Raw genomic sequence first — 27,211 nt, forward strand, 5'->3', positions numbered from 1 at the left:
AATAGGATTGAATCTGGGCAGTCATGTAGATATGATGTCATCTCAAATGAAACTAAGCCAAGGGAAAAAAGAGAGCAGAGACAGAAGGAACATCATGGAAGGAATGAACGAAAAGGAATTTGATTTTCAAGTGATTATAAATGAGAATCTTATTTAGGCAGTCGCTGTCATCAACATAAGAGAATACGTCGATCGGTTCATTTAGGTGAAGTCTCTGCACGGAAGTTGGGAGTAAATTTTGGGGAATAAGTAGGTCGAGGAGAAAAACAGCAAAGAGTGACTTTAAGAAAATAAACAACTGTATCTTAATTATATCCTTATAATTTGATTAATGATATGTTTGTGTGATGTTTATGTGAATTTCCATTACTTAGAGGGAACACTCATTCACAATACGAGGCTAGATGTGAGACCTCTTTATTATCATTTCAGTAAACGTGTATACATTAAAACTAGAAGCGATTAAATTATTACTGTATTCAGACAAGGTATAAAAAGAAAATTTCATTTTTAATGTAATTCTTAGAAAATGATCCTCCTTAACAGAAAGCACTTAGTATTACAATTCCCAAATCACTACTAAGTATATAAGATACTGTTTGCAAAGGAAATTAATACAATTCTCATTTATCACTCAATTAAAAAGTGGAACAATTTAAAGAATCGTGAAACCATACCAATAAATTGAATTAACTAAAAGTTTGTTAATCCAAGGAATTCTCAGAAAAAGATCCTCTTTGATGTTTATGGTGGGAAAATCTAAAATCACGTTGCACACAAAAATATGCAAACGATGGTTCAGAGGTGATCCTCGCTTGCGCTTCACTGATGTCTAATTAGGTTTAATTTTGACGTTAAGTGCTCAACAAGTGAACTTCAAACGACGAGTGTGGGGGGCGGGGAATACACACAAAACCTTCTATGAAACTTAGTAAAGACAACACAGTGAATTGCAGGAATTCTTCGAAGAGATTCTATGTTGATTATATAAAAATTATAATCTTCAAGTACAACCTGGAGGCCAATAAAAGGTTCAAATCTCATGGTAGTTAAAGTTCGAACAAATCCTCATATCCTGATTTCGGAGGAAAAGAATGATCGCAGCATTGGGAAGGTTAAATATCACTCGATATTAAGAGAAGACTCGAGGATGCCACTCGCATCGAGAAAATTCACTGGAGACTTCTCACAGAAAACTAAAAAGATAACGAAATATTTTACAAATGGCTGTTGATACGTATGATAAACAATGTTCACACATTTTAAGACTTCTCTGCATAGGCATCTTCCACTTGTAAAGTGCGAAGCCACCAAAGTAATTTATACAAAATACGATGAGACGACAGAACTTCATTCATAAAGAAGACTGCATGTGGTTACATCCTAGACAGTGTCTACATGCCCTAACAGTATTTTGCTTAGAAGGTAATTGGAAGTTATGCAAAACTGTGAAAGCTTGAAGGGGTGTGGAACAAACCTGCTCATATCAGCAGCAGATTCTGAGACTGGATCTTTATCAACTCATGGTGCGAAATCGTGTTCTACAAGTGATCAACTTTCTGTGAAACATGAAAACATTTTGAGCAGTATTGTGATTTGAGTCACTGTTTTAATTACTTTTCGATAGGTCCTTGTAAGAATTCAGTTTCGAAACTCTACCCAGACTTGAAAAACGCTAACTAATGTGCAGCATATTTCACAAGAAAAACACCATCATATTAAAAATATTACTTGTGAATGTGTTTTATTAAGTTCTGCTTAAAAGGACGACTTGGATAAATGCGCAAGGAACTGTACGTATGTGACGACACACATATCCACCCACACATTCAACTGTGTTGAGTTCTTGAGTGTGTCATCAGATGTTCCTTTCGCGAGAATGATTTCCCGCACACCGGACAAGTAAAAGGTTTCTCATCAGTGTGTACTCTTAGATGTCTTTTCAGGGTCGAAGTGGCTGAAAACATTTTGTTACAAATTTCGCATGGAAAAGGTTTCTCTTTGGTGTGAACTCTTTCGTGACTTTTCATCCCTCCCGAGGAGAAGAATTTCTTGTGACAGATTTCGCATTGAAAGGAGCAATCTGTGGCGTGCCTTTTCATGTGTTGGTTAAGATAGCCTAGTTCAGAAAATTGTTTGCCACATATTTTACATGAAAAAAGTTTCTCTTCAGTAAGATGGTGGCGTTTTTGGTGCCTTTTAATGGAGCGTAAAGTAGAAAACGTACAGCTACACATCAGACAAGCGAAAGGTTTCTCATCGCTATGTATTATTAGATGCCTTTTTAAACTCAAACTGTCTGAAAACCTCTTGTTGCAAATTTCACATGGAAAAGGTTTTTCTGTGGTGTGAATTCTTTCGTGTCTTTTCAGCTCAGACGAATTGAAGAATTTCTTGTGACAGATTTTGCAAGCAAAGGAGTAATCTGTAGTGTGCCTTATCATATGTTTTCTAAGATAGCCTGGTTCAGGAAATTGCTTGCCACATGTTTTACACGTAAAATGTTTTTCTTCAGTCAGTTGGTGGTATTTTTTATGCCTTTTAAGGGAGAGTACAGTTGAAAACATAGAGCCACACACGTGACAAGTGAAAGGTTTTTCTTTGGTGTGAGATCTGAGATGAATCAGAAGGCTTTGTCTATAGCCATACGATTTCCTACAAATTTCGCACTCATACGGCTTCTGTTTTTCGTGAACTACTCTGGTGTGAAACAAAAGCTTTCCTTTTTCATAAAAGGCTCTGCCGCATATTTCACAGGTGAAATGTTTCTTCTTCAAAAAAGTAAATGCCTTATCGCATATTTTGCCCGGAACGAGTTTTTCCCTGCTGTGAATCCTAGCCTTGTGGCTTTTCAGATTATCTCTGCGTGAAAAGGACTTTTTACAAATTTCACATTGAAAAGGTTTCTCATTAGTGTGTGTTTTGAGATGCCGATTAAGATTTGTTATATCAAAGAATTTCTTCGGACATGCCGTACACAAAAAATGTTTTTCTTTCAAGTGCACTTCTTTATGACTTTTAAGATGATCCATGCGACATATCGTTTTGCCGAAGATATCAGAAGCAGGTGTTTCCTGAAGAGTGACAATTTCGGTGTCTTTTCAATGCGTTAATAGTTGAATAGTTTTTTTCACATCTGTCGCATGACTGTTTACCGATGTTGGTGGTTGAATCTGTTGCTTTTTGAATGTTATGAATTGTCCCGAGCGTTTTAGGTAGATCTGATTACATAAAGGCTTCGTGGCCCACTTTACACAAACATATTATTTATTCAAGTGATTATGGCGCTTTTTCTGATGTCGGTTAAGGTTAGTCCGATATGCAATTTATGTGGTGCATGATTCACATGGAAAATACGTTGTCTCGTTATCACCTGAGAATGTGATTCACACTCTTCACTGTTGCAGGAAGTGAACTCGTGTTTCGAATCTGGATCTTCATTTCATATCCATTTTGAGGATTTTCCATTATGCTAATGACACTGCGATCTCTTAAAAGCTGGCAGACATCTCAATAAGCCAGCACGAAACGTTTCATATAAATTAGGAATTTTCAAATATTAATACTTATCCGCTTGTTGTTAACGTATTAGTAGACAGACTACCTCATGGCAGTAAACGCATTCACAACCTGTAAAGACAAACGAAGTGCTTTATTAATGTTAAATTAAAGCTATACTTAATAACTGAAATGTTAAAACTTGCAATTAAATTTCAATTTAAAATGTTAAGAATGTTATCCCTCTTCGAAAAGAGGACAAAGAAACCAACTCCGCATTTAGTTTAACAAAGGCGTCATGAAAAATTAATAATCTATAATCTAAACGGAGAGACACAACGACATAATAATCGAAGCAGAAGATATCACGTAGAACAGTAATAATTCCTCCTCAGGTATTCGAATCAACACATGAAAACTCTGAAATGATAGAAATCAAGACTTTTACCAGAAACTATTCATGCTTCTATGTAATGCAATCTTTGTCCAATTGTATTATTATTCTTTTGTTTGCTGCAACGAAATGCGATCTCTCTCTCATATCTATTTTAGGGTGTTATGAATATTTATAGGAAATTTTATCTGTTACTTTTCAAAATGGCATTTTTGTTTTCATTGTTTTTTCGTTTGTATTTTGTTTGACGTAACCGATTAACCAATTGGTAACTTTTGCAGAATATTACGTTTGTGTAATGATAAGAGGTTGAGAAATGTTTGGAAAGGAAACAGGGACACACGTGTAAGGTATAACGTTGCATATGGCGATGAAAGGGCGAGCAGGAATGAACAGGGACGTCTTGGACAGAATTTGTCTGTGGAATAATCGGTGTTTGGAGACGGATGTCAGAACGATAGAACAATGCGAATAGATATCAATTAACATCTTTCTGCAAGACGATGTATAAATCTCACAAAAGTTTGGTTCCCTGCAGGTGGAACATCAATAAAACTGACAACAGGTTTGAATTCATTTTGAAAGATTACGTAGAACAAGAATTAGATATTACATAGGATATTGTAGCAGGCTACAGGAATGTGGAAGCAGGCAGATGTTGAATGACAGGCAAGTGACAAGCAAGAACAGATTCTTTTAATTGCGGGATACTGATTGTAAACAGGAAAGCATGATTATGAATAACGATGATGAATTACTTCAGCTGATTTTAGGGTAACATCTTGCACACCACACGAGTGTGCTCGAGGATTAGATTCCTAAGGTTAGGAATATAATCCGCCCTTTCATTTAAAAAAAAAAAAACAGTTGGACAGGAGAAAGATGATCCCTCCTCCTTGTTTTTCGCTGGTGATGCGAAATGAGGCTCAGCAAATGAAGGCGGCTATGCTGGTGTTGTCACAAGAGCATTTGCATGTGTTAGTTCTTTAAGCAAAGAATTGGGGATGTCTTCGTCACGGCCTCAAGTTTTCGATTATCCACCACAATGCATCCTTGAACTGTCTATTAACACTCCTAGACCTGGACATCTTGCCTCTTGAGGAAAAGTTCATCTGATAAATCTTATTCCATCATCTGTGGGCCAAGTGCATGATTTTATACTTAGCAACACTGTAAGAGCTGTAACCACTCCTCCCCACTCTTCTAACCAAATAAGAAAATGTCCAGAAATCATTCATATGCCCAAAGCACTATCACGTGCAAATCCTTCTGTATCACACATTTGAAGCTTCCTAAAATTGCTCTTCCAAAGCTGTTACCTGTTTTGTACATCCACCGTGAGGAACACGACATTTCTGAAATGGAAAGGTCTCTTTCATCATTTGTTTTCTCTCGAAAACAAATGATAAACATCTCTGTCATATCTCCCCATTCTTATTTATGAATATTATCCGACCTAGAGGGAAGCCAGACATCACTCAGCCCAGCTATCGTACCTTCCCTTAAACACAATCACCCTACATGCACTCGTGTTTGGACATTCTGACTGCTCCATTCACTAGGTGCTTTGCGAGATGAGAGAAAAGAACTAGCTCCCATCTCAACCCATTCATCATAGCCGAACACGAACTTGTTGTGCACAGATGACCCTTGTCCTGTCCATATACCCCAAAATTTCAGCAACTCATATCTGGTGGCATTCTCTCACTCAGAAGATATCCTTGCGATTTTGCTATGTGAACCTTGAACTTTAAATTCCTGTCCACCATAATTCCAACATCTCTAGCCTCGTCATTTACGCAAAGCACAATGACACCAATGCACTATGCCATTGGATATCTTGTCATCCCAAAGTGTACTTCACATCTACTAACATGATAGCCATTTTCGTTTGCCAGCACATCAGTATCATATCTGATTTCCCTGCCTATCTTTGCATCGCCATCCCCAATATCATTTATATAATATACACACTACAGAATAGTGGTGAAAGGACTGCTCCTGCAGGCATACCACTGGTCACCTCAAATCTTGCACATTTGCACAACCCTACAATATACCGCATTGTGATATCTGTCTGTCAGCTGCCTACTTATTCAAGCCAATTGCGTATATTCCAATCGCCATTTTCCCCAGTTCATGTAAAAGCTTTTTGCATGGTTGCAATTAAATGCTCTTCAGCAATTCCAACAGTATACTTTTGTATGTATCCGTTACAGCAAATATCCAGCAAATTTGCTGTAAAATAACAGCAAATTTCCTGGACATGACTATGCTTTACTGAATGCATGCTAATATTTATAAAGTAAAGCTTTTCTCTTCTAGAAAATTGTCACAATGATTCCAGGTATGCTGATTGGTCAAGAGTTGGACACATCATACATACTTTCCATTCCTGCAGGATCTTTTCAGATTTAAGACACAAATTATATAAATATGTGAAAGGTCTAACCTGTTTGAGTGAACATTCCTTTAGCATACGTTGATAACCCATCTGTCCATACTGGGGAATGTCATTCAGATTGTAACAGCACTGGCAGTACCAACGTGCAATGGACGTTAGTGAAATGAGCACTCATTAATTGAAGAATGGCATCTGCTGACACAAATAGTATGGACTACATTCACGTAAGACTGCAGCATAATAATGCAAAGATAAAATTTTCAGTTGCTATAGCCTTGCAATGGTGAGCCAATTTCTTTCTATACACCATGTAGCTTGCCGTAAAATAGTGGTTTACATATTTGTTAATCATATTACTTCTGTTTCATAACCCCCTACATCCGTATCAAAATTACGGCTGGTGACCCACACAAGCTGAACTTATGCACGCATTCTCATCTTTCTGGCAAGATGTACTACTGTCTCCAACTCTGCATTAGGTCTGAATTCAAGAAGTAATTTATTCCTAATAGTAAATAATTATCTCGCATAATATCTAATGAATGGCATAGAATGAATCATAATTATTATATTATAAGAGTGTCTGCATGGTGTCAAAAGACTCATCGCAGGAGACCCTACATTGACACACCAACCATTATTCACGCAGTACCTATCATACTTCTCATTAAATTTATTCACAGAAAAAGCATTCACAAACACTTCTGGCAATGCATTCCACCTCATTTACAACCCTCCAAGCAAAAAATCTAGTCCGAACACCATTGTTAACTGTACTCCTACATAATCTCCAGGGATGACCTTTGTTCTCTCCATTCCTCCTCTGGTCTTAAAAAAGTCATCAGTATCAATCCTATAAAACCCCTTTAATAATTTATATGAATCTATCTTATCTTCTCTCCTACATCTATCAGCTAGTTTTTGGAGCCCACAGACTTGCAACAATCTTTGTAACTCGCCTCTGAATCCCCTCCATTTCTTCATCACCAAGAAATCCAAGCGACCAGATCTGTGCACAATAGTCAAAACGGGGTCTTATTAATGCCTTTTGAACTGGGACAATCACTTACTAATCCCTGCTTGTCAGTGTGTTCTTCAACAACCATGTAATTTGATGTGATATTTTGGCAACCTTTGCAACATGCCCTCGAAAATTAAGTTCTCTGTCCACAATAACTGCCGAGACCCTTGCTTCGTAACTTCTTGCAGTTCAGTTCCATTAAAGTAGTAAACAGCATGTGACACATCCTCCCGAAGTGCATCACTTTACACTTTGCCACGTCAGCCTATTTAAGTCATTCTGCAAGATATCTACATCATCTGAATTGACTATTGCTCTTCCCAATTTCGCATCATCAGCAAACAAGTGAATATTTCCTTTCAAATTATTTTCAATATCAGTAATGTAAAAATTAAACAAAATAGAGACACCAAGCACTGAACCCTGAACTACACTAATGACCTGTCTTCTTCTACACTCAGCTCCATAAACCTCTCTTTGATATCTATCCACCAGCCACACCCTACTATGATCATATTATTTCATTATTATAATAGTAAATGAAATAAATTATGTTCTTCTCTTTGAAGATTACTCTACATTAAAACAAAAACATGACTTATTTTATACTCCATAACATAAATTTCATTTTTGTTATGGAGCACTTCAGAGTTAAATGAAAATTTATTCAAGTGATAGCCAGCCAATCACAACACTGACTTGAAGAGCTATCTTAACAGCGTCATCCTACATAAAGGTCATCTTCGTCCACATGGTTGACAAGCCACAGACAGGTAGTTGCTTCTGGAAGTTATTTGCTCATGATGTGCACACATCCATTTTGCAGTATATGAAAGCTTTCTGTCTTAGATGCTGTGTGTTGCTTGTGTTCATTACATTTTGATGCTTGTTAGATTTGATTTGACTGTATGGAAACCAACGGCTACTATATAAAAAACCCACTACATCCATAATAGTAATATGCTGTTGTCTGCATGTGCCAGTGTGTCAGCTAGCCCGATGCCAAGTGGGCCCTCTTAAACATCAGAAGACAATGTTAAAAATGTTAATGAAAATATAAGCTTATTAGCTTGAAAATATAAGAAGTTCCAATATTATTACTACATGCAACTAAAATTTAAGTTATATTACTATTTTAATAAAAAAAATTAATAAACTCATTTTTCAAGAATTCATTATATTTAAGAATATAATAAATAACTCTGAAAAAATAATTCTGATTATGTGAGGTTGACACATACATTATATAGTCTTGGATCTGGAATATTGCGAGTGCACAGTGAAGCTTAGCTGGGAATCCAGCCTGGGATTGTGATGTGCAGCCAGAGTGAAGTTTGTATCGAGCTATTGCATACATTACAAAGACAGCAAATTTTTTCATTGCATTGGCTTTAGTTTGAGTGTGCCTCACTTCATGCTTGCTGTGTTTTATAAAAAGGTATGGATTTAATTAATAATTTTTATATACTGTGGCCCTATGCCCTTTAATTTAAATATAATGTATTTTCTTTCATTGTATAAAATTGGTATAAAAATACTAGATAGTAAATATATTTAAACTGTAGTCTCAAATAATAATATACATGCATAATGCAAGTTCAATAAATAATGATACCTTTTATTTACTCTACAATTAAAATTACTGTTAAGTGTTAAAATTGTTGTTAATAATAGATGCATCTATAAAGCACATTTCCATTGATGTGTTCTTGCAGCTTAATTGTAATTGTAGATGTTCATTTTTCACAACGTGGATTATTTTTTTATTAAGTTTTTGTTTCAGAAATATTACCCCTACTAGCATGGGAAAAGAAAAAGCATAAATCTGGATCACTGAAATGCAAAGAGTGACAAGCAGCAGACAAGCGATGATGTTATATTACACAACAACCATCAATATCAATGTACAATTCCGCAACAAATAATCAAGAAGCAAGAAACAATACTCATGGTGATGATGCACTGACTTGTGAGTTACAAGAACAGAAAATATCTACTTTGAATGTAGACACAAATACAATAGCATCCTTTACTCACCAACCCAGGCCCAGTACTTCTTCTGGCTTCATAGTTCCAGTATCTTTACTACCTGTAGTTGCAACATCTGAACACATAGCTTCAACTAGTTACAGGGAATCAGATATACCTTCAGGCATAAATGACTTTGTTTCTGTAGCACATCGTATAAATGAACCTACATAAGAAAATGAAAGATCAACTGCTGGAATCTCCCAATAGCTATCATGAGCAAATCTGAAACAGTTTTTTGCTGAACATCCACTTGATGATCTGCCATTTGATGCTTGTTTGTATGAAAGGAAAATTATGAATGACTCAGTCCCAAGAAGATGGCTAACATATAACCAAGAAAACAGGTGCTTATATTGTTCATACTGCTGGACCTTTGAGTCTCTCAACACTTGTAATCCATCATTATTTGTGACAACAGCCATATTAGCCATAGCTTGGCTTTACATGAATTGACAACAACACATATCAGAAATGTTCAGCAATTTATCAGTGTGGTTAATGATGGCAGCTTAGATAATTTTTTTTTGCATCTTCACTAATTAAAAAAGAAGTGTTGAAGCAGAGGAGTATTGTCACGAGGGTTATAGACATAATAATGGTGTTAGGTAAGCAAGCAATTCCTTTTCAACATCTCAGAAATGAATTGGCCTAAACTCTGGATAATGAGGTTCTGAATATATGGCAATTTTTTTTAGCTACAGTGCAGTTGATGGCAAAATATGACCCCATTATGGCAGCTCACATTTTTGCCATACAAAACAAGTCTCCACAAAGAATAATCAAACAATTAGAAAAAGGCCCAAAGTAAAGCTGCGGTAGACTTGTTACATACCTGAGTAAAACAATTATTAATATGTTAATCCAAATTATGAAGAATATGATAAAAGAATTAGTCGTGATGTTTCTTAAGCAAAATATTATTCTATTCAAGTTGATTCAACACGAGATAATTAATCCATCAATCAGTTTAGCATTATTATTCAGTATGTGCTTAAAGGCATTATCTGTGAGTGATTACTTTCAGTTGTGCCAAGTAATGATGGTACAGGAAAGGGACTTTTTCATCTATTGACTGAAACACTACAGCATCTTAAAATAGATTCCAAAAAAATTTTTATCTAATAGTACAAATGGAGCTGCAAGCTACCATTGCCAGTATAATGGTTTACAAAGTAAAATTCCTGTTGTGGCTGATCAACATATTCATATATGGTGCTATGCACATGTCTTGAATTTGGTGATAAAAAACAAAATGTTGTGTGCCAGCAGTTTCTTTTTTTCAATCCGCTCCAGAATTTAGAAACTTTTGTGAAAACATCATACAAGAGACTGGCTGTATGGATAGAAGTTGTTGGAAAATATCTAGGAAAAGAAAAAATGAAATGATTAAAGCTAACTGTGAGACAAGATGGTTAGGAAAATCCAATCACGGAAAAAGGATATTTGGATGATGCCACTGTCAATACTTTTGTAAATCTATTGACATGCTTATCAATGATACAAGATTCAGACAAGTTTGATGCAAAAACAAAACAAGAATCAATTATGACATTTTTCTTGACTACTAGTATTAATAAATTAAAGACTTAATTCTGTATGTTAGTCAAGTAAATATTAGTTTAATATCCAACGTTTCACTGACTGATATCTGTCAGCATTTTCAAAGGAATACACTGGTAAGCAATAGAAAGTAACAAAAAACTAGGAAACTCATATGACTCATATCCCATTCAATATTATGGTTAGAAGAGGCAAAGCGTGAAGAAAGGCCTGATATATCCTGTCTGTTATTCCTTACATAGCCTATGTGTTCTTTCTTTCTTGTATCAAAACTTCTATATGTTTATCCGATGTAATTAATACCACAAGAACAAGTAACTTATTCTTATCAAACTATCTAGCCAAAATGTTACAAGAACACATTTACAACACGGATTCTTATATCAAGAATCCGTGTTGTGAATGTGTTCTCCCAACATTTCTTGGAGAAGTTAAAAAACATCAGTTTCTCTGAAGATAATATTATGGCTAGCCTGGAAGTCACATCTCTGTTCACAAATATCCCAGTTTCAGAAGTCATCAACATCTTAGAAAACTTGTTCCCACCAAACATCAAGTTGTTCAAGCATTGCTTAACTTCAAATTATTTTACATGGCAAAAAACCTACTACAAACAACTCACTGTTAGCCATGGGTAGCCCTCTCTCTCCTTCTTGTGCCAACCTATTCTTAGAAAATCTAGAAACTCAAATTATATCCCAAATTACTCCAAAACCAACCACATGGTTTAAGTATGTTGACAACATCTTCATCATTTGGAATCACAAAAAAGAATTAATAGATTATCTAAACAAAATTAATTACTTCCACAACACCATCAAGTTCACATCGAACTAGAAAAAGATAATAAACTAGATGTCATTATTAAGAAACAAACTGACAACAGCATCAACCTGTCAGTATATAGAAAACCTAATAACACTGGACGCTACCTCCATTTTGACTCGTCTCACCACATATCCCAGAAACTCAGCATTATCCATATGCTCAAAAAAAGAGCTATACAGTATACCACAGACCCTGGTGACCTACAAGAAGAATTAATGAAAATATCCAAAGATCTATCCCTAAATGGCTACCCTACAAGAATCATCAATAAGATTCTCTTTAGTGACACACTGCAAAGACAACAAGATGAAACCCAATACATCAGCTTTATAACAATTCCATTTGTTAGTACCATATCCAAAAAATTAGCTCTTCTTCTAAAACCATATAATATCAGAGTAACCTTGTTCTTGCAGTATTAATTACACCGGACAGACATCTAGAAGTTTTGATACAAGAAAGAAAGAACACATAGGCTATGTAAGGAATAACAGACAGGATATATCAGGTCTTTCTTCACACTTTGCCTCAACCAACCATAATATTGAATGGGATATGAGTCATATGCCCTACATAGAAGACAACTACCATTCCAGAACGTTTAAAGAAGCTGCTGCAGTTGCCTCTTCAACAGGTAACTTAAATAAGAATCAAGGCCAAATCTTACCAGATATATGGAAAACTCTAATCAGATCATTTAACTAAAAAGAAATGAACTTTCATATAAATTACATTAAATATCTCAACAAATAAAATGTTGCACTTGCAATACGCATATTATATCATTGTATCATGCACAATTATAACTTTATAGAATTTTTAGAATTGTCGGTTTGTTTCCTAGTTTTTGTTACTTTCTATTGCTTACCAGTGTATTCCATTGAAAATGCTGACAGATATCAGTCAGTGAAACGTTGGATATTAAACTAATATTTACTTGACTAACATACAGAATTAAGTCGTTAATTTATTAAACAAGAATCAACTGTTTTACTTCAAAGTCTTAAGTTTGAAACAATATTGAGAGCATTTACTTGTATATATTTGAAACTACAGCCCCGTTATCAAGTGATTTACAGACAAGTGGTTTAGATTCAATTCAATTTAGATTTTATTCAATAACGATATTGAATAAAATGGGGAAAGGAGTGTTATTGATGATAGCTGATGAGCTACAGCCAAGAATAGAAGTGGAACTGCAGGATAGAGAAAAGAGCACATTTGAGGTTATTTGGTGTGAGATTGAACTTAGCAGAACTAAATATACAGTTGGGTGTTGCTATAGACCAGGTGATGGAATAGATGGTGGAGATAGTATGCATAAGCAAATAGAAGAAATGAGTGGAAGGAGGAAAGGACACATGGGAGGAAGGAATTGGATTTTATGCAGTTATTAAGGGATAACTATCTGCAACAGCATGTAATAGAAAATACTAGGGGTCAGAGAGTACTTGACCTAGTAATTGCATCTGAGAATTTGGATAACGAATATGACCACGTTGCCACCAATTGGTGAGAGTGATCATAGAGTCTTGACTTGGGAGGTGGCTAAAGGTGTGGATTTTACAATTAAGATGGGGTACATGTAGAATTATCGGGCTGGTAAGTATGACAACCTTAGGAGATTGATTGGTTCAGTGTCATGGCATGGCATGTACAACTTCAAGGGCTAGAAGTTGATGGTGCATGGGAGGCAGTTAAGAAGTGTTTGCATGAAGCAATGGCTGACTGTATACCTAGAGTCTGAATAATAAATAAAATAGGGGTTAAATGGATGAATAACACCATTAAGCTTGAGCTGAAAAAAAAAGAAACACTATGGAGGGAATTTAAAGAGAAAGGTGACCTGCAGGCACATGAACGGTATAAAGCGCAGGCCAGAAGGGTAACGAGTGTGGTAAGAAAAGCAAAAAAGGATTACGAAAGAACATTGGCCATGCAGGCTAAAGAGAATCCTAAACAGTTTTTTTGATATGTTGCAAGTAAAAGAAAAAATGTATATGGCAGAATGATTTTAAAGAATGCCGATGGTAGGGAGGTAACCGAATCAGTTGATATAGTTGAATTATTGAGTGAGCACTTTGCAAGAATATATCTTCCAGGTGGTGACATTGCAGAAATGAATGAACCAATAGATTATATGGGAATTGTGGTGAATTTGCAAGAGTCTTTGCAAGAGTAGTCTATTGCAAAACCTCAATGTCAAGACATCTGTGGGATTTGATGGTATACCAGCTCGTATCGTATTTGAAGTGGCTAAAGATTTGTCAGTACCCTTGACCATTTTGTTTAATTTGAGTCTCAGGTCTGGGTTAGTCCCAAGGGGGTGGAAAGAGGGGAAAATAGTTCCACTGCATAAAGGAGGTTCCAAGACTGCTGTTGTAAATTACCGACCGATTAGCATATCAAGAATCGTTGTCAAGGTCTTGGAGAAATTAGTCAAGAGAAGAATACAGGACTGGATAGATGAAAATGGGATACTGTATGGGGGACAACATGGTTTTGTGAAGTGTAGATCATGCCTCAGTAACTTGCTCACATTTTATAACACAGTGACAGCTGAACTGGATAAGGGTAATGGGTTTAGAGTGATTCTACTGGACCTTGCCAAGGCCTTTGACAGGATACCACATGGAACTCTAATCAGTAAACTGGAGCAGATGGGGATGGATATAGGGTTGGTGAGATGGATAGGAGAGTGGTTTATTCAGGAGTGGAGTCCAAAAGAAGGTGACTAGTGGTGTGCTGCAGGGTTCTGTTCTTGGGCCACTACTTTTCAATTTGTTCATTAACGATATAGGAAAGGATCTGAGAGGAAGCGTTCACTTGTTTGCTGATGATGCAAAGTTGGGTAGAGCAATTGTGAGTGCACAAGATGTCAAAATTTTGCAGGATGATTTGGATAGTTTGGAGGACTGGGCTAGAGAAAATGGATGTCAATCTAATGTGGCAAAGTGTAAGGTTATCCATTTTGGAGTGAAAAGATTAGCAGCAGTATATTACATTGGTGGAACTGTACTCCAGGAGATTGATGAGGCCAGGGATTTGGAAGTGTTGGTGGATAGGGAGATGAAGTTTAGGGGGCACATTGCAAAAGTGGCCAAATCAGCTCATCAAATCACTTGGTTACTGAAGAATACTTTGAAAAGCAGAGACAAGCCAGTTATTGTTCCTCTATATCGAGCCTTGATAAGACCCCATCTAGATTACTGTGCCCCGATATGGGCACCAGGGTTTCTTCTTGATAGGGAGGAGGTGGAGAAGATCCAGAGACGAGTGACCAAGATGATAGCAGGTCTGTGGAATGAATCTTATGAGAACAGGTTGAAGATTTGTGGGTTGCAAAAATTGGTTGATAGGCAAAAAAGAAGTGATATGATTGAGACATTCAAATTACTGAAGGGTTTCTATAAGATTAATCCAGAAGATATTTTTGAGAATAGGATTGGTGGTGGGAGGACTAGGGGGCATACACAGAAGTTGGGCAAGAGTGTGGTTAGCAGGGGTGTTAGAACTAGGTTTTTTACTTGGAGAGTGGTGAATGAGTGGAATAAGCTGCCAGTCTGTTGTGGGTGCTATGACCGTGAATGAGTTCAAGACGAGATATGATAGATACTGTGTGAATGTCGAATAGTTGTTCTTGATATGATGTTAGGGCCTCCTGGGATGAGTCTGTCGACTCCTTGGAGTTGCCTGAGATAATAATAACATGTTTACTGCATGGAGTTCAATAGATTCAGCTACAACAAAGTTGCAGCAATGCGTTGGAATTTGTAAAGAAATGTAATGACAAGATTTCACAGTTGAATATGGATGAAAATCAAACATCAGAAATTTACTCTTTGGAAACAGCATTGCCAGTTAAGAGGCAGAGGATAACAAAAGAATTTCAGATGAGCTTATAGATGAAGGATATTCCTCAGATTCTCTAGCTGATTTTCAAGTAAATGTGTTTAACCTAGTAATGGACTGCATTGTCCAGTCAACTAGATTCATGCTTTGTACAACACAAAAAGTTGTATAAAATTTATCCTGCTTCTACCCAGCAAAGTTTAAAACTATTGCAGAGAATGGCATTGAAGATGAAGCACTGGAAGTTACTAAGCTGTCACAACAAATCAACAAAGATCAAGTAATATTGGAATTGTTTTCTTTTGAATGTTTGATGTATTAAAGCTATTGCTTAATGATGGTGAGAATATGGATTCTAGTTGCAACAAGTTTAAAATTTGTAGCTTGCACATCATGTATACTAAAAATTCTGGCATGTCGATCAGACTTCATGACAAGGTATATGATAAACCTTTGTAAACTTTATAAAGTCATCTGCACACCATCAGTTACTCAAGTCGAATGTGAGAGGATTTTTCAAAGCTAAAGATCATAAAAACAAAGCTAAGAAATGCACTGTCTGAAGACAACTTGGTATGATTCCAAGTTGTCCTCAGACAGCACATTTCTTTGAAAAGGAATTGTTAAATGAATTGGATGCAGAAGCAATTATTGTCATTTTCACCATCATCTAGTGAATTCAAACGATTGCTCTTAATATAGTGGACTGCATGAAATATGCTTTTGAACTACCTCTTAACGTGTAAAATGTTCAGTACAAACAAACTATTTAAAAATATCCTCCATTTATTTAAAATTAAAAAAATTATTAAAAAATTCAATTATAACAATCTGTATTTACATTTATTATCCACTGTATACTGAGAGTAATATATACTGTAATTACTAAACATATATATTTAGTTTATTTCGCGAAAAGTTTAATTATACGTTTTTTTTTCATTTATGTATTTTTTGAAAATTTTATTTCTTATAAAATTTAAATGGGGTGGTCCACTTTGTCTCATGGCAACCAATATTTTTAGACCCACTCAGCCACTGATCGGCCGCATTTTCCGTCCAGCGACCGTATCTTAACATTACGTAAGATACGGCAACTTGACTTGCAGGCTTTATTTGTGGTGGCAGCAAGCAAAAAACGAGAAGCCAATACGCTTCTCGCAGTTTCTACGTAATTTGCTTCTGGTGGTTTAATTTATATCCGTTCCTGTATGCATATACATATGTACAGTTACTGAATGGGTAAAGGTACATTAAAACCACGCTATATACCGGCCAAGACGTCGAAGTTATCATGGATACGAAGTGCATATTAAAATTTTAATACCATTGATATTACATTGAAATATATGATGGATATGAAGCGTATGTGGATGCGTATTTGATCCATAACGGCCGGTAAGGTGGTTAAGTCGTCAGGATTATTCCACTAGCAAGCAACTATCCTCCTGCTCTACCAGAATTGGGCGTCACCTTGATAAATGCGTAACTTGTATTTCTTCCAGTGACGTCACATCCAGTTGCGAACGGAGACAAGGTGCCCTCTCACGCAGCTATGCGTCCGCTGCGATCTCCAGTACACTCCCATGTTAACGAAATTATCGTTTGGAAGGAAAGAGTCCGATTTTTGAAATGGAATATTTCAAAATGTGCTGATGAGCTATAATTTTGTTTAAATGTGCTGTTATAACTAAAAGTTAAGGGACTGCGCGATGAACAAAATTTTAAATTTAATGCGATCCCATAGCTGCACTGGTATCAGGACTGGGGGGGGGGGGGAACTTCGCATGGAAAGCATTTCCAGTTCTATTTTTTGTCTAATGATAATTTCTTGTACTGACTTTCACTCAGTCCTGCGCAGTAAAAATGAGTTATTGTTACAGTCAGAATTTACGCACCTCATAACAGTCTTCAACGGCTAATTCCTCGCATACTTTGCAGCGTATCGCCATTTCCTAAGATTAGCACCCGCAATGTACGTACGTCAGAATGTTATGGCAGTACTCGGGTTTGAAGATCTTTTTTTTTCATACACTGTTAGGATACTATAAGGGGCACACAATTATCAGTTATATCACCTCGTAGGGTGGTTGAAAAGACATGACACAACTAAAATTTACTTACTAATTCCCAATTAATCACTTTAAAAATGTATAAACCGCAGACCCTTTCATAGCGACTCAATGACACTGCGCCACACTAAGCTTAAATTGAGAACTTCATTACATTATAATAGCACTGTAACAAATGACATCCACTTGTTTATTCCACTGCTATGCGCGACACCTCTCGGAGTTAAATTTAATCGGAAGCAGAACAATAATGTAATATAAACGAAAAAAAAAAAAAAAAATCAGCTAACGCCTTTTATTCCCTTATTGGGAGTAGGCGGGGCCTTTAAACCCTATCTAGCTTTTGGAGACTGAGTGGGCAGTTCAATATATATATATATATATATATAGATTGAATGTTTGCATACTTGGGATTAGGAGCTAAAATAACCAAGCATATAAAATTGCTTGGTTATCCTAATATACAATATACCCAAGTTAAAAATTTATTCCCATATATATATATATATATATATATATATATATATATATATATATATATATATATAAAACGCTTTCTTTTTCTGCCACCTGGCAGGTGGCAGAAAAAGAAATCGTTTCCTATATTATTAAAACTCTAGCGAAACTGACGATTAAAATTAGTCAACCTTACGGAACAAAAATCACCCAATTGTGACTTGTATATGCAAATTCCTTACATAAATAATTCTTACATAATTTCTTATTCATAATAAATTTAAATTTGGATTATAATATTGTTCACAATATGCGCAACATCTATGCAATGGACCACAATCCAAAGAAAATGCATTACTGTGGATCTCAAAAATTCTCCCACAAATATAGTTCAAAACCTATAAAACAAAACAAAAAATCCAACAGTAAAAAAAAAAAAAATCAAATATTCAAGCAAAAACCCAACAAAACTAATTCTTACCATAAAAAATTTCCACATCAATTTCACCAAACAGCCGTGGTCTAAATAAAGACAATATAAACTATGTGCACCACCACCTATGGTCATCGAATCCAGAATTACTATTCCGATCGTATTACAACTGGCAACGTCATCTGCCACTATCCACCTCAACAGTTCTTTTTGTCGTCACAAGAGCTGAACTTGTGCATTCACCAGAAACGACTTACCATGCCAGACTGCAAATTCTTGAATAGCTACCGTTTGAACTGGCTTGGCTCAAAATTTCTCTACCAAATCAACCTACTCTTTTCGTAAGCCCTATTATCGCTCTTCAAATTCCGTCAACCACTCTAACCTCTTCAACTATCTGGTTTTAAAGCTGAACGTTTTGCAGTCGAAATACCGCAATAGTGAAGTTATCCTTCTTGAATACTTCCCACTCCATAACTCATAATGGCTCTCCTCCAGTTTTATCGACGAAGCAGGCAGGGATGTTTATATGTTGTCAACAGCAATATCCCTGAATGGCTCAAGACAAAATCTCCTGTTGCCCACTCTGTCTGTACTACTGATTGAAACAGATCAACCTTCTACAAAAAATACCTGATAATTCCCCCCCTCCAATTTACAAACACGCTTCACCTCTTCCTAACAAGCTCCTCTTACCGGTATAGTGTGGTTGGCAGCTATCTTCTTGGTAACTCGGCACTACAAAGGTGCTATCTGGTAGGACCTCCATTAATTCTATTCATCCCTCTCTTCCCCTGGTCTGTCTACTGCTTCAGTTCTTCTGATCAAAACACCTGCTCAGACCAGATAACAGAAATCCTCACTGGAATGAAGGCTTTCATCTCTTATTCCACTCCAAATTCTTAGGGCGATCAAAGCATTGGTTCTCAAAAAATGTGCCATGCTGTCAAAGAAAAACTCTGCCCAACACGAATGGCTTAATACAAAATCTTTTGTTGCACACTCTGCCTGTACTACAGCTCTGAACAGTTGTAAAAGAATCATCACCAAGTTCACGTCAGACTTTGAAAGGGCCAAATGCTGCAAACTGGCCTTCTGCACAAATGAGTTCCTTCTTGTGGTCCCTCCTAAGTTCATTGGGCAGAACTTCTGGCCACCGAGGTTGCCCCCACTCTCGCATCCGGATGGCACTCTAGTTAGCTCACCTCAAGAGAAGATCAAATTATTGGCTTCACTCATCTCTTTCAATTCCTGCACTGATGACCTGCAGATAGTTCCATCAACTCCCTTCATGCCTTCAATAGTCTTATGAGAAAAAGATCCCTAGAATCCTTAATAACACGAACACAAACAAGGCATTTGGTTCTTCTACTGTCCCACCTATTGTGTTAAAATTTTGTACTGCAGAACTAGCACCTTTCCTGTATCGTGCTTCAATCTATCCAATTCAACTACCGTCTACTCTACAACATGGAAACAAGTTCACATCCAGTCCATTCACAAAAAATGTGATAAGCGTGAACCAATGTTTGATCTCGCTTCTGCTCTCTAAAAGTATGAAGAAGGTCATCAACAACCAACTCTTGAACCATGTAGATTTACTCGAATTAATCAGTGACCACAGTATGGATTCTTCTACCTGCGATCTATAGTTGATCTTTCTTTGTTTCACTGTTCCCATCAGGACTCAAATCATAGATAAATTTGGAGAAACTCTTGTAGTTACTCTTGACATTTCAAAGGCATTTGATTAGGTTTGATCAGGAGCTTACTTAACTACTGTCCTATGGTCTTCCCTCCTCACACTGACGGGACCACTGACTTTGTTTGTTCGTTCACTACGTCATGCTGGACAGTTTATTCTCCTCATATTTCACCAACATAGTGGGAGTACATAAAGGTCCTAATCTTTCACCTACTCTCTTACTCTTGTATATAAATGAACTGGTCTTTCAGATTTCCAATCCATCCATAGCTTTGCCGCTTACAATACACTCCATTCCTCCTTTTCATTCAACCACTTTGTAGTGCTCAAGTATTACAATCCTCAACATTTACCTTGACCAGTGACCTGAACTCGGATCCTAGCTATACCGCAGTGTAGCAAGGACAATTGTGCAAACTTCAATGCCACAAAAACTCAGTTTTGTCTGATCTCTTCGTGTGTGGATCACACGAAGAGTTAATTGGCGGTTCTCATTGGGAACCACTTCACGCATCCAATTCCACTCAATCACCACTTTCATATCAAAAATCTAAACTTTACATCCCTACTAACTACACTGTTACTCAACTTCCAATCTCTTGCTCGTCGCTTAGGAATTTCTTCCACAAACCTGAAAGGATCTTGCCAGGAACTACAACTGAAAGCTCTGAACCAATTCTACATCCTGATGAAACCCATAGACCAAATTTGAACACAAATTCTATATTTGCATGCATCAAAGCTTTATAAAGGGGATAATAACTACTTATTTGCTACTGCTCAGAATGCTTTTAGGCACCCAATTGATAAGCTGTGGGGTTTTGTCAATTTTTGTAAAAGGGTCTCTAAAATTCGGAAGCATTTCAGTCATGATTTCCATATCCTCATCCAACTGATTAGGATATCCATGCCCTCGTTCAGCTTAGTCAATTAATCCAAGTAATTTTATTCATCAGTATTATTAGCAAACAACTTAATATCTCTGATTGTGGTATCTCCGTTAATATTTATGTAGAAAATAAACAAGAATGGATTAATCAAGAAAGCTTTGGGCACACCACTAGTCATGCTTAATCATTGATGTACTCTACCATACACTACTCTGATTCATCCACAAATCCGTCATGATTTGCGACAGTTTACTTAACATATTAACATTCGATATTCTACCAAATGCTTGAGCAGTCCCACAGTACTGAAATATATGCTTTCACTTTTATCTGTCTTGGCTGTCACTCTAGTAGTAAAAGCAGTGTACCATATTCCTACCAGGCCATTTTAATTCTGATTTTAACCAAAAGTTAATAAATTACTAAGGAAAGACTGACGTTTAACAAAACCTTGTTGTCCCCCATATAATGTTATATTCTTATTCACCCATACCTGGATTATAACTTTAACCAACTTTTCCAAATCTTTTATCAAAATTCCTGAACTGGTGATTGGCCTGCAATTTTCTACAACACTCTTAACTCTCCTTATGCAAATGAGCTATCTCATAATCCTTCCACTCCCTATGGATCTTACGAGAGCTCATATCTAAGTTAAATCGCCAAGTAAGTGGCATTGGCAATTCCTTTGCACATTTATGTAAAACTAGTACTGATATCCCATCCAAACCTACTGAAGTAGTTTCATTTAAATTCTACAATATCCTAAGTACCTCTGCTTCATTCATTTCAATTCACATATCAGTTATTGCAACATAAATAGATGATAGACCTTCGAAAATTGTAACTCTACCACATCTCCTGACTCTGTCACTTTGCTACTGTCAGCGCCCACTAAACTTATCCTTCCTAAATCATTCTTCCTTTCACTTGCCTTGAAAAAATGATATGGATTTTTTTACCTGCTTGGCTAAGGTGTTCTCACAATCTGATTTATTTCCTTACTATGCTAGTAACCTTACTAGCCTGAACTCTGTATTGCTAAGGGTGCGATTACCTTTCTGCTTGTAAATTATCCATACCATTTTTTTCTTTCTCGCTATTTTTTTTTTTTTTTTGCAGATCATACTTTATACTAATCATGCATGTAATACCCATTATTTATCTTCCTGACCATGCGAATGCATTCCGATATTACTTCTTTTAAATACCAGTTAATGATACCCCATTCACTGCTAATATCTTTACCCTGCAAGTAAATTAACATCCTATTATTATTATTATTATTATTATTATTATTATTTTGTCGACGACAAAAACAAAAGTCGAAAAAACTCGGTCATATTATTATTATTATTATTATTATTATTACGGGCAACTCCAGGGAGTCATTAGACTCATCGAGGGAGGCCCCAAATCATTTTCATCACAACTATTCGACATTCATACAGTATCTATCATACCTCGCGTTAAACTCATTCACTGTAACAGCATCCACCACAGACTCAGGGAGCGCATTCCACTCATTCACTACTCTAAAAGTAAAGAACCCAGCTCTAACACCTTTACTAACCACACTTTTGCCCAGTTTCCATGGATGTCCCCTAGTCCTCCCACAACCAGCCCTGTTCTCAAAAATATCTTCTGAATTAATTTTATAGAAACCCTTCAGTAATTTGAATGTCTCAATCATATCTCCCCTCCTCCGCCTATCAACCAATTTTTGCAACCCACAAATCCTCAACCTGTTCTCATACGGTTCATTCCACAGACCTGCTATCATCTTGGTCACTCGCCTCTGGATCCTCTCCACCTCCTCCCCATCAAGAAGAAACCTAGGTGACCAAATCTGAGCACAGTAGTCGAGATGAGGTCTTATCAAGGCTCGATACAGAGGAACAATAACCTGCTTGTCTCTGCTTGTCAACGTATTCTTCAGCAACCAAGTGATTTGATGAGCTGATTTGGCCACTTTTGCAATGTGTCCCCTAAATTTCAATTCCTTATCCACCAACACTCCTAAATCTCGTGCCTCATCAATTTCCTGGAGCACGGTTCCACCAATGCAGTAAACTGCCTCCCATCTTTTCACCCCAAAATGCATAACCTTACATTTTGCCACATTAAATTGACATCCATTCTCCCTAGCCCAGACCTCCAATCTATCCAAATCATCCTGCAAAATTTTGACGTCATCTGCATTCACTATTGCCCTACCCAACTTCGCATCATCCGCAAACAAATGAACTGTTCCTCTCAGATCCTTTCCTATATCATTTATGAACAAATTAAACAGCAGTGGTCCAAGAAAAGATCCTTGTGGTACACCACTAGTCACAGGCCGTCTAGTGGACTCTACACCTGAGTAAACCACTCTCTGATATCTCTCCGTCAACCACCCTCCTATCCATCTCACCAACCCTATGTCCATTCCCATATGCTGCAATTTACTGATTAGAATTCCATGTGGTATCCTGTCAAAGGCCTTAGCAAGGTCCAGCAGAATCACTGTAAACCCATTACCCTTATCCAGTTCAGCCGTCACTGTGTTATAATACGTGAGCAAGTTACTGAGGCATGACCTACCCTTCACAAAACCATGCTGTCCCCGATACAGTATCCCATTTTCTTTTATCCAATCTTGTATTTTCCTCTTGACTATTTTCTCTAAGACCTTGATAATGATTCCTGTTATGCTGATTGGCCGGTAATTTTCAACAGCAGCCTTGGAACCACCTTTGTGCAGTGGAACTATTTTCCCCTCTTTCCACCCCCTTGGGACTGACCCAGTCCTGAGGCTCAAATTAAACATAATGGTCAAGGGCACTGACAATTCTTTGGCCGCTTCACGTACGACACGAGCTGGTATACCATCCAATCCCACAGATGTATTGACATTGAGGTTCTGCAATAGACTAGTTACCTCTACCTCATTCATCACAATTCCAGTATAAGCTGTTGGTTCCTCCATTTCAGCAAAGCCACCACCTGGATGATATACTCTTGCAAAGTGCTCGCTCAGTAATTCCACAACATCGACTGATTCAGTTACCTCCCTACCTTCAGCATTTTTTAAGATCATTCTACCATGAGCATTTTTCCTTTTACTTGCAACATATTGAAAAAACTGTTTGGGATTCTCTTTAGCCTGCATGGCCAATTTCCTTTCGTAATCTGCTTTTGCTTTTCTTACCACCCTTGTTACCATCCTGGCCTGAGCTTTATACTGTTCATGCACCTGATGGTCACCCTTCTCCTTAAATTTCCTGCACAATTGTTTCTTTTTTTGCAGCTCAAGCTTAATAGTGTTATTCATCCATTTAACCCCTACCTGATTTATTATTCGGACTCTTGGTATACAGTCAACCATTGCCTCCTGCAAACAGTTCTTAACCACCTCCCATGCACCATCAACATCCAGCCCTTGCAGTTTTACATGCCATGGCATTGAGCCAAGCACACACCTAAGCTTGTCATACTTACCAGCCCGGTAATTCCACATATACCCTGTCTTAATTGTAAATTCGACTCCTTTAGCCACCTCCCAAGTCATGACCTTATGGTCACTCTCACCAATTGGTGGCAACATGGTCATGTTCGTTACAGCTACATTCTCAGTTGCAATTACTAGGTCCAGCACTCTCTGCCCCCTGGTATTTTCCAATACATGTTGCCGTAGATAGTTGTCCCTTAATAACTGCATAAAATCCAATTCCTTCCTCCCATGTGCCCTCTCCTCTTTCCAGTCAATGTTACCATAATTGAAATCACCCATAATAATTACCCTCCTTCCATTCATTTCTTCTATTTGCTTATGCATACTATTCCCACCATCCACTCCATCACCCGGTCTATAGCAGCACCCAATTGTATATTTTGTTCTGCTAGATTGTATCTCACACCAAACAGCCTCAAATGTGCTTTTTTCCCCATCCTGCAGTTCAAATTCTATACTCCTTGGCTGAAGCTCATCAGCTATCATCAATAACACTCCTCCCCCCTTTTTATTCACCCTGTCACTCCTGAACACGCTATACCCATCGCATTCAATCCCACTAGCTTTATCATCCTCTGTCAGCCATGTTTCACTAATACCGACAACCTGTGGCCTGGAAGTGCCAACCATGGCCAAAAACTCTTCCTTCTTGTTCCTAATACTCCTGGCATTAGTGTACATGAATCGCAGAAGCCCATTTGTGAACATATATTAAAGAACATTGCCGACAATCTTCTAAAAAAATAGTGACTGGAATACCCTACTTAAAATAAACGATCCTGTAACATTATATGACAATTTCCAACTCAAGTTCACAGAAATACATAATAAGCAACAAAGCCTACACAAACGGGGCGACAAACAGACAATAATCCATGATAAATGGATTATTGTCTGTTTACTAAATAGTATTACTGTACTATTTAGTAAATAGTAATTCTAAATAGTAATACTATTTAGTATTACTGTACTAAATAGTATTAACATACTAAATAGTATTACTGTAAAAAGAAAATCTATGGAAAATACTAAAAAAGTCACAGAGTAACACAAATTTTCAAACATTATACAAAAACACAAGAAATCAACTAACAACAAAAATTCGTAGGCCAAAAAGACACTACTACGTCCAACAATTCATGGAATATAACGAAAACATGAAGCAAATATGGGCTACACTTAATGAATCAGTAACTCGAAAAAGAAAACTTCAGCACAAGATTTTATTGCAAAACGTTTTGGTCAAGATAGAAACCAAGAGGAACTGGCAGACTCATTCAACATGCTTTCACACACACTATCACACAACTAAAAAAAAGACAATCCACAAAAAAAACTACCGGCACAAAGTCAACAACAAATTATGTATTTTCCACCCGTAACAAAACAGGAACTGAAAGACGCACTCTTACAGCTAAAACCAAAGACCATTCCAGGAATAGACTAAATAAGACTCACAGATCTTTTAACACACTTTGATGAAATAAATCCAATACTTTTTGAAACTCGTGAACATAATATTCGACACTGCCATTATTCCACAACTAAAAACTGCAATAATTACGCCAACTTACAAACATGGTAAAAGAAACGATACGCAAAACTACAGACGAATAGCTACTTTACCAGTCATTTCAAAAATTCGGGAAAAAATAACACACACCAGACTACATAACTATTTACAGAAGTACAACATAATCTCACAAAACCAATACGGCTTTCGGAAAACAAAAAGCACCATCACATTATTAGAAGACATCGCCGACGCAATGAACAAAACCCTCGATAAAAACAAGTACGCTGTCCTTATACTGGTTGACTTAACCAAAGCATTTGACACACTTGAACATGACATACTACTCACCAAACTATACTCAATAGGTATAAGAGGAACACTGCACACCTGGTTCAGGAACTATTTCTCAAACAGAACACAAGTAGCAAAAATAGGTACATGTCACAGCCGGGGTATACAAATAAAACACGGTGTCCCTCAAGGCGCCATATTATCACCCACTCTGTTCAACATATACATTAACGATGTTCATAACCTGGCCATAAGAAGTCAAATATTTCAGTAAGCAGATGACACCGGACTACTAGCTATCAACACGCCTCTCTCCAAACACAACAAGACCTTAATGAAATCACAACATAATTCTACCAAAACGCAATTATAATCAACGGTACCAAAACACAGATGCTAATAATACACAACCCGAAGATCACGCGCCATGCACCACTATCGATACACTATCACATAACGCTGCATTAACAACAAAAAATCTGCCAATGTCCGAAATCAAACCTGTAACACATGCAAAATACCTTGGTCTTTACACAGATTGCCACCTTAAATGAACAAAATATATCGAACACCTACATACCAAACTCCGCATCATCGCAGCAAAACTCTTCCAAGTAAAAGACATGATTCCATCTTACTTAAAATACCTATATCACTGTATCTGCGAATTCTTATTCAGATATGGTATAACAGTCTATGCAAAAACATCAAACAGCCACCTAACAAAATTAAAAATATTACATAGGAAAAATTGTGTCAGTGAT

At 36.9% G+C, this 27,211-nt stretch overlaps 1 protein-coding gene across 2 annotated transcripts; it reads right to left on the minus strand.

The window, feature by feature from the left end:
- Positions 1-401: 401 nt before the first annotated feature.
- LOC150093433 (uncharacterized) lies at positions 402-17,809 on the minus strand. Of its 2 annotated transcripts, none has more exons than XM_090413716.1 (2): positions 17,713-17,809; positions 402-3,630 (listed from the first exon to the last, which is right to left on the minus strand). In XM_090413716.1, the coding sequence occupies exon 2, from the start codon at positions 3,030-3,032 to the stop codon at positions 1,830-1,832; it is 1,203 nt and encodes a 400-aa protein (XP_090269842.1). In that variant the 5' UTR covers positions 3,033-3,630; positions 17,713-17,809; the 3' UTR covers positions 402-1,829. The 2 variants fall into 2 exon arrangements, with proteins under 2 accessions (XP_090269842.1, XP_090269841.1); XM_090413715.1 differs by lacking the exon at positions 17,713-17,809 and adding an exon at positions 17,487-17,671.
- Positions 17,810-27,211: the final 9,402 nt, after the last annotated feature.

This window comes from Typopeltis vanoorti, chromosome 24 (genome assembly GCF_054136105.1).
Source record: "Typopeltis vanoorti isolate ZY-2024b chromosome 24, IOZ_Tvanoo_1.0, whole genome shotgun sequence".
In the NCBI taxonomy this organism is placed as follows: domain Eukaryota; kingdom Metazoa; phylum Arthropoda; class Arachnida; order Uropygi; family Thelyphonidae; genus Typopeltis; species Typopeltis vanoorti.